The sequence below is a fragment of the Trichosurus vulpecula genome, chromosome 7 (genome assembly GCF_011100635.1).
Source record: "Trichosurus vulpecula isolate mTriVul1 chromosome 7, mTriVul1.pri, whole genome shotgun sequence".
NCBI lineage: Eukaryota > Metazoa > Chordata > Mammalia > Diprotodontia > Phalangeridae > Trichosurus > Trichosurus vulpecula.
The window spans coordinates 265,973,297-265,982,259 of NC_050579.1; the positions used below are offsets into that span (position 1 = coordinate 265,973,297).

The 8,963-nt window shown below is 43.7% G+C and overlaps 1 protein-coding gene across 1 annotated transcript; it reads left to right on the top strand.

Annotated features, from left to right (window-relative positions):
- Nucleotides 1-1,544: 1,544 nt before the first annotated feature.
- POLR1H (RNA polymerase I subunit H) lies at nt 1,545-4,592 on the top strand. The gene is made up of 6 exons (XM_036766525.1): nt 1,545-1,721; nt 1,859-2,003; nt 2,225-2,325; nt 3,014-3,123; nt 3,574-3,640; nt 4,389-4,592. The coding sequence occupies exons 2-5, from the start codon at nt 1,868-1,870 to the stop codon at nt 3,596-3,598; spliced, it is 372 nt and encodes a 123-aa protein (XP_036622420.1). The 5' UTR covers nt 1,545-1,721; nt 1,859-1,867; the 3' UTR covers nt 3,599-3,640; nt 4,389-4,592.
- The last annotated feature ends 4,371 nt before the right edge of the window (nt 4,593-8,963 follow it).

The window sequence follows — 8,963 nt, forward strand, 5'->3', positions numbered from 1 at the left end:
GGGGAACCTGGTCTATGTAGCCTCGTTGAATACCCTTTCTATGATATGGTAAAGTAAACATTTTGTTAACTGATATCGAGTGCTTCATTTCATTCCAACATGGCCACAACAGTTTTCTCACACATTACTCTCTTCACACACTCCACAGTCCAGCTTATTTGATGATCCTCACACATTTAAGATCTATCTCCTGTCTGCTTGCCTTTGTACTGACTGCCCTCCATGACCTCCTTACCTCCACACCTCTTAGAATCCCTGGCTTCAAGACTTACTTGGACGGCCACCTTCTGCAGGAGGCCTTTCTTGGTCCCTTCAAAGTTGCTAGTACCTTCCCCCCAAAGACCATCCCCTATCTATTCTATATGTGCCTATTTAACATACATGTTGTCTCCTCCATTAGAATGTAAACTCCTTAAGGTCACAGACCATTTTTTACATGTTCTTTCCATCCCCAGGGCTTAGACTATGCCTGGCATATTTGTTTATTTAATAAGTGCTTACATTTGTTCTATAAGTGTTGTGGTCTGATCCTTTTTCAGTTGTGTTGGACTCTGTGTTTGGGGTTTTCTTGGCAAAGGCACAGCTCATTTTTACAGATAAAAAATTGAGGCAAATAGGGTTAAATGACTTGCCCAGGGTCACACAGCTAGTAAGTGTCTGAAGCCAAATTTGAACTGGGGAAGATGAATCTTCCTGATTCCAAGCCCAGTGCGCTGTCTACTGTACCACCTAGCTGTCCCCTATATAAGCATTAGGTGAATATTACACTCACATAGCCAGCATCACTCTTGAAGGTCCTTGTCGTTAAGTAAGGAAGTACTTGTAACAATATCTGTGAGATTCCATGAAGAGTCTGACACTACTGAGAAACGACCAAACAACAGAAATTCCACTTACGAAAGCAAACCTGTTTTAGAAATCTCATGGATGTTGTTACAACTCATTACATCTTTAGTGAATCACAGGGACCTCCGAGAATGACGCTCCTATCCTCCCCAAATTTCTAACGCACAGGAACACCCTATCTTCTCATGGAAATCCTCCTTACTCCTTTGCTTCTTGTATTTCCTCTATACAAACGAAGGTTTGGGGTGGGGGGAAGAGATGTAATTAGGCTCATCTCTGGGTTCTGATCTCTTACTACTCTTGACAGATTGATAAATCTGAGATCATACTCCCATCACTAACGGGCTGCACCCCGCGGCCTGGGAAGGGAGAAGGGCAAAGAAAAAACTACATCGCACATCGTCTCCAGCTCCAGCATCAATATAGACGCCCCGGGGTTTCCTTAGTGTGTAGGACAAGCCACTGCGCCAGTGAGGAGACAAAGGCTTCGGGGGTTGTGGTCCTTGAAGTCACATGGCCGAAAAGACCTAGGGACGAAAGTTACACGGGGAAGACCCGGACACCTGCAAGACAGGAAGAGAGAGACGTCTGCGAAGGCCTCGAAAACAATGGTAGGTGGAGCAGGTCGCCTGTGCGTGTGACGTGAGCGCGGCTGCGGCTGACGCCAAAATCTCGCGGCGCGCCGGCGTTCTGGAGGCGTTCTGGGCTTTTCACTGTACGGCTGCGGCCGGTCCTGAAGCCCGCGCTGTCCCCAGCCCAGCCCAGCCCGGGCGCGTCTGCTGCAGCTAACGTTATCCTCACCCTTCTCACGCCCGCTCCGATCCGGGCTTTGCTGGCGCGTGCTTGCTCCTGGAGCCGGAATCCTGGGACACCGAGTGAGGACTACTGTCGGGGCAGGATGCGGGCGGGCATTGAGAGGCAGAGTCACGGGCGGTGGGAGGCAGGGGATTCCCGGGACCCGAGGTTTCAGGTTGGAGAAAAGAATGCCCACAGTTTACGCTCTTCCTCTCAGCTCCTCTTCATGGACCCCGCTCCAGCCTCCTCCAGCTTCCATTCGGACTCGGATTTCTGCCCCGAATGCGGCTCGATTTTGCCTCTTCCAGGAATTTTGGACACAGTAACTTGCCCCAGGTGTGGCTTCTCCATAGACGTGCGGGGTAAGAGCCCTCTGGAATAAGGGGCTTTGACAAGCATGGATTCTCAGTGCGGGAGGGTTATAGGGGAAGCCCCCGAGGTTGAGACTGTCTGGTATGCAGAGGCAGATCCTGAAGATGTCATTAACGAGGGGGTGGGGCCCCTAGGGACGGAGGGAGTGGGAGGAGGCGGTGCAGGAACCCACCTGGTACCTGAGCAACTAGCAGCCCCCCTCCTCTTACAGAGTTCGAGGGGAAGGTGGTGGAGACCTCGGTCGAGTTCCACAAATTGGGAGCAGCTTTGATGGTGTCAGAGGAAGACGGGCCCGAGTTCCAGGGACCAGTGGTGAGTTGAGAGAGGCATTCCGTGTCAGAAATCCATGGGAAGTTAGATCTTGAAGTCTTAACATATGGATTGAGCCAGCAAATTCAACAAACATTTATTTTCTATATAGTGCACCCTATCATTAGATATAATAGGGGCCTGCAATATATAATACTTGGAGGCAAAGTGGATTGGTAAAGACTACATCTAATTCATACAGAATGCAACAAGAAAATGTGAGAAGGTAGAGGTCAATTTCAGCTGAAGGATAAGGGAAGGTTTCATAAAGGAGTTGTAAATCTTAGGAGGAACCTTGTAGGTTATCTAGTTTAACTGACTTAATTCAACGAAGATGAAATTGTGGCCCAGATGGTGACTTGCCTAGGAACAAACAGCTCTTGGATTGGGCAGTTTGGGATTTGATCTCAGATCCAATTCAGTGTTCTTTCTGCCATACAACATTGGGCCTTAAAGGAAGAGTACATTTTAGATATGGGCAGTAGCCTACAGTTAGGATCAGGAAACAGCTAGTTAGAAGTCCATTTTGTCTGCCTGTAGAGCACAAGCAAGGGAATAGTATAAGAAATAAGGTAAATTGGAGATAAATTGTGGGGGGAAAAGTTGGTATTAAATCCTATAGGTACTAAGGAACCACTGAAAGGTTTAGAGCAAGTTGCTATGAGTCCCTCCTAACGCACTAATTTCTCAGATTGACAGGCGCTGTTCCAACTGTGGTCATGAGGGAATGGCTTATCACACCCGGCAGATGCGCTCAGCTGATGAAGGACAGACTGTCTTCTATACCTGTACTAACTGCCGGTGAGCAAAGATTTCTTTCTTTCCTTCTCCTCCAACCTCCTTTCCCCAAGGTGTTAGGACATGGCATGTGGATCCACAGTGTGTCCAGGCGGATTGTGTTCTCAGCCTGGGATTCATAAAGACCTCAATTGAAATCTTGATTCTGATACTTACTAGCTTTGTCACCCTGCATAAGTCATTTAGTTCCTCTGAGCTTTAGAATTCCTCATCTTAATATCTGCTTCACAGGGTTCTCATGACACTTAAATTAGAAAACTATGATTATTAATACACACATTCAACACCGTCAAGCTCATCCTTTTCCTGCCACTGTTTCCACACAGCCTAAATTAGTTGAAGAATCTTTTCTGAGAAAACACATTAGATGGGAAAGATGTATCACCTCTCTTAATTGTCCAGTTCATTGCTAGGAAGTACTTTCTATCTAAGCTGACGATCCATTCTCTTTAGGTTCCAAGAGAAAGAAGACTCTTGATCTCTAGCTACCCTATTGGACTCGGTCCCTTCTATTTGCAAGGTAGGTCCCTAGTTAAAATACTGAGTCTCCAGATTTCCCTATCTGATACCCTAGACCCATCTGCTACTATGGTACCACCCTCCCTTGTTTTTCATCTTCTTATATGTGATTAAAGCTATGTATTTTCTGTAAACCTCTAGTGTGTTTTCAATTCAAATTTTTGTGGTCAAGATCCCAGGAAGAGAGTGGAGGAGGAGAGGAAGGCAGTGCAGGATAGTGGAGTTACTGAGGTAATAATACGACTTGGTATTATTACTGTATGCTATTGTGAGAGAAGGAAAAATGGACCTAGAGTCAGGAGTGACCTGAGTTTGTGTCCTGCCTCTGGCACTCACTAGTTGTGTGACTGACCACAAACAAATTACTTAACCTTTCTAATTCTTAATGAGGATAACATATATACTACCTTACAGTTATTGCGAGGATTAAATGAGTTGTAATGCACGTGCAACATAAATATCTTCAAAGGGATATTCATTCTCATCAATTTGGGTATTCCCTCCAGTGGTACAGATTGCAACCCATCCCTACCCCAGCCGGTGTGACTCTTTTATTTGCTTTCATTAATCCTGTCACAGGACCCTTTCTTGCATCTTCTGATACTGGTGGAGCACACAGGCTCTTTGTTCATTGGTTCTATGTGATAACTGGTTCACTTCATTCTAGTCATACTATGAAATCATATTTTACACCACTTCTCCCACATAGTTCCTCATTTGTAATGGGTTTTAGCATTCTTCCTCCACAGAGTCTTGCTGCAGTGGCTCGTGATACAGAAGTGACCTGGGTTCTTGAAGGCTGTGAAGTACAACTTCGGTTGTACTTTGGATAATCCTCAACTTCATAGACCATTACTCACAACCATACTACGTCACTGAAGAGTACTGCAATTAAGAGGATGGGCCTTTGTTTCTTCGGGGGGTCTATTAAAAGAACTATGCAATTTCCCAAAGGCAGTCCAGTTCTTCCTCTTTTCAGTTTTAAATTTAGCTCATTATCCATTTTTAAGGTCCCCAGAAATGCAGTACAGATAAGTTCAATGGGTCATCTGTCCAAGGGTACATCATTGCTTGGACAATTGGCATTCTTCTTCACAAAGCCCTGCTATGTTATTGCTTCGTCATTGTACACAGGTGACCCCTGCATTCTTGAAAGCTATGAAGTGTAAGCTCTGGCAGGTTCTACTCTGCTGGAAAGGCTTCAAATACAATCCTAGAAGCAGATGTCTGCTTTCCAAGGACTAACCTAGTTCCAAGAACCCAGAGGCTCATTCCTAATAGACTTGCCATTTGGTGATGAGTCATTTGGCCACCATAAACCATGAAAACAGAAAAATATGAAATTGCTCTCACTGTGACAGTGGCCCCTTTCTGCATTGGCAGAGTGGTAGAGTGACAAAAGAGAGGAACTGAGAGATTTTCGTCCAGTGACCAACAAGTAAACATGCTACTAGAAGAATTGTATCAGTCTTTACGTTCATTTTAAGTTAAACCAGAGAACAAAATGAGAAGTATGGCGCACTTGCTTTCCTGGGGAAAGTAAGTAAAAGAGTTAGCAGAATTAGTTTTATTCTGTATTCAAAGGCAACATGAAATACACCTTTGGGACGTTTGGTCATGTGGTGTTGCAGTACTCATTCATTTCAATTCACAAGCTTATTAATAAGTACCTACTACATGCCATACACTGGGGCAGATGCTGGGGATACAAAGACCAAAAAACAACAACCCAGTCAGTCCTTGACTTCTCTTTTACATTCTATCGAAGGGGAAAGAATATACAGATAAGTGAAAAATATACATATATATATATATATATATAGTAGTTCAAGGGTGGGAAGAAGAGCACTATCAAGAGATAGGTGTCCTGTAGGACCAAACAAACATTTATCAAGTACCTACTGCCAGACACCATGCTAAGCACTGACGATACAAAAAGGCAAAAGACCTCAGAGAGACCGGAGGAAGACAACAAATATATACAAACAAGTGATATTCAGGAAGGCACTGGAATTAAGACAGGTTGGTAAGGGTTTCCTGAAGAAGATGGGATTTTAGTTATGACTTAAAGGTAGCCAGTAAACAGGAGGAAGAGCATTCCAGGAGTCGAGGACGGACAGAATTCCTGCAGCCAAGAGATGGAGTGTCTTGTTCATGGAACCACAAGGAGACCAGTGTCCCCAGATCAAAGAATAAGGAACATGAGGTGTAAGAAGACTGGGAAGGTAAGAAGAAACTAGGTTATAAAGGGCTTTGAACACCAAGTAGAGTTTATTGAATACAGGAATGAAATGGTTGGACCTACATTTTAGGTATGGCTTGGAACAGGGAGAGAGAAGACAGCAAGTATTTTAATAGCCCAGGCTTGAGGTGATGAGGACCTTCACCAGAGGGGCGACAGTGTCAGAAGAGTGACAGAGGCATATTTGAGAGATGTTGCAATGGTGAAATTGACAGGCCTTAACAACAGATTGGATATGGGAGCTGAGAGTGAGAAGTCAAAGGTGATTCCTAGGTTTTGCGCTATACAGACTAGGAGGTTGGTGTGCAGTAATAAGCAAAGTAAGGTGGGGTTAGGGTTTAGGGGGAAAGATAACGAGTTCTGTTTTGGCCATACTGAACATAAGATGTCTATTAAACATCCAGTTCGAGATGTCTGAAAGGCAGTTGAAGATTCGAGATTAGAAGTCAGCAGAGAGGTTGGGGTAGGATAGGTAATTTAGGTGAATGGAACCTCAAAAGAAGCTAGGGATTACAAAAGGTGAAGGTGAGAAAAGGGGAGTTTCATTATTAACGGTAATTCTATCAACAAAAATGGCAACTAGGTGGCGCAGTGGATGCTGGCCTGGAGTCAGGAAGGCCTGAGTCCAAATCCAGCCTCAGATACTAGCTGTGTGACCCTAGGCAAGTCACTTAACCCTCTTTGCCCCAATTTCCTCATCTATAAAATGAGTAGGAGAAGGAAATGGCAAACCACTCCAGTATCCTTGCCAAGAAAATGGGGTCACAAAGAGTTGGTCATGACTGAACAGTAACGACACAAACAAAAATAGGAAAAATAGGTTTAGGAGGAAAGTGTTCTGTTTTAGACATGCTGAGGCTAAATTTGTGATAATAGGATTGGATCTGTAAGAGATGACTTACATCTGTAAGATGACTTAAACCCCACAAACTCATTATACTCACAGAAGTCGATGAGATCAAGACAGAAGATGGCCCAAAACAGAGCTCTAGGTTACATCCACACATAAAGTGTTTAAAATGAATCAATCCATTGATAGAGACTGAGAAGGAAGGGTCACGCTGGAAGGGAACTATAAAAGCAATGTAGTGAAAACCCAAGAAAAGTGCCCAGGAAGGGGAGGGTGTATGTAGAGGGTATCAAGAATATCATGCTTAAACAAGGTCAACAGAAAGATGAAGATTGAGAAAAAGTCACTGAATTTAAAGATTAAGGGATCGTTAGTAACCTTTCAAAGAAGCAGCTTAAATTGATTGGTGGGTTCCAAAGCCAGACTGCAAAGGATTAAATGGAAAGTGGAGAAAATGTAGATAGCTTTTCTTTCTAGTTTTGCAGTAAAAAGGAATACATATAAAGGGTGTCCCAAAAGCCTTAGTGCAGTTTTAAGATATTGCATATTAAATTTTATTAGCTTAAAATTGCACTGTCTTTTTGAGATACTCTGTATGTATAATTGATAGCTTGAGGGAACAGCAAATCTGAGCATGTTTGTAGAGAGCAGGGAAGGAGCCAGTACATAAAGACTGAAAATTAGAAAGAGGATAATTGATGGGGAAAGCTCAAAGAGAAGACTACAGGAAATGAGATAGATCAAGGGCACAAGTTGAGGGAGTTGGCCTTGATGAGGACTACCTCTCCTGGTACCAGAGTAAAGGAATATTGAAGGGAACAAGGAGGAACCAGAGTGGTGATGAGGAGATAGGAGGCCAAGAGCTTGGAGGAAACAGTGGCTCACAATGAAGGACCTCAATTTCATCAGTAATGCACAGTTAAAGTACTTTGCTGAGAGGGGAGGGGAGAAGAATCAGGTAAGCATCTTAAGGAAAGGAAGAAAGTTTGAAACAACCCATGTGGGGAATATAATGGGGAGAATCTATTAGGGAAGAGTAAAATATTTGCAATTCAGCAGTGATGTTGAGTTTTATGTGTTGTGGTGAAACCGTCTCAAAGAATTCAGTCAGACCACCTCTAATCCAAGTACAGGAATTAATTGAGATTGATGACTTTCACGAAGGGGGTTAAGTTCCAAGAGAAACCAGAGACTTCAGAGAAAGCAAGATAGATTTTTATGGGGTAAAGATGCAATTACATAACAGAAATTGCAAATATTAAAAAAGCAGGAGAGGTTTGTTAAGGGATTAGGTAATAGGGGAGGGGTCCCAGCCACAACAGAACTGCACATGTGATTACCCACAATGCAGAAGAACCCATGGTGGTGTATATATGTATGATAATGATATTACAATAAGTCTCTCTATGTCATAAGTTCACCTAAAGGACAGCTTTTGCTATCACGTGGAAGATGCTTACTTGTGGAAAGTCCCTTCTATTGTTTTGGGGTCCCACATCCTGCTTGAACATCCTGGTGGTGCTGCTTTCTGATTGGCTGAGTATTGCAGTCTTGTCTGAGACCAGATGGATGTGGTTGTGGTTGAGTGCATGGACTCACCGGCTGTTTCTGTGGGAAATATGAGGAATGGGTCTGGGGGCAGTGGATAGCTAGAGGCAGTGCCTGGGATCTCATCACATGGACACACTTGCTCTTTCTGTGAGAAGTATGAGTTCGTAGACACATCTGTTTCCCTGTGAACAATGAAGCATATATGAAAAAGTTAGGCTATTGATTGGGGCTTGGGGGGCTGGGGCAGTGGGCTTACAGTTCAGTGGGGCCTCTAAGGAAATTAGAATATTGTGACTTCCGGCAGCTTTATTAGGATTCCATCAGTAAGAACCCACTCAATTGACATTAATAAATCTGTAACGTGACATCCTTTTTTTGGCATTCAGCCACTAGAAAGTAGGACCAAGGTGGATGGCAGAGGCAACTCAAGACTGAAGATTGGGAAGGCGTGAGCAGGTCGTAATACAGTGTCACCATTTCAAAAGGAGGAAAGTGCTGCCAGGGTAGGAGGAATGATGGTGAAAAAAAGCTTACAAAAAAGTTATTAGGAAAATAATTGTAGCTTTTTCACCTGCATTTGCTGCCAGGGATGAGGAGGAAACTCTGAGATGGACTGCACACTGCTAGGAAATGTTAACCACCGTAAACCTCGGTAATTTTTTCAGAATTGTAGGCATTTCA

Bases quoted from the DNA above. Each gene is read 5' to 3' on its own strand.
- POLR1H (XM_036766525.1), top strand. From the start codon at position 1,868: ATGGACCCCGCTCCAGCCTCCTCCAGCTTCCATTCGGACTCGGATTTC. The intron at 2,004-2,224 runs GTAAGAGCCCTC...CTCCTCTTACAG, and splicing joins CTTCTCCATAGACGTGCGGG to AGTTCGAGGGGAAGGTGGTG. The intron at 2,326-3,013 runs GTGAGTTGAGAG...CTAATTTCTCAG, and splicing joins CCGAGTTCCAGGGACCAGTG to ATTGACAGGCGCTGTTCCAA.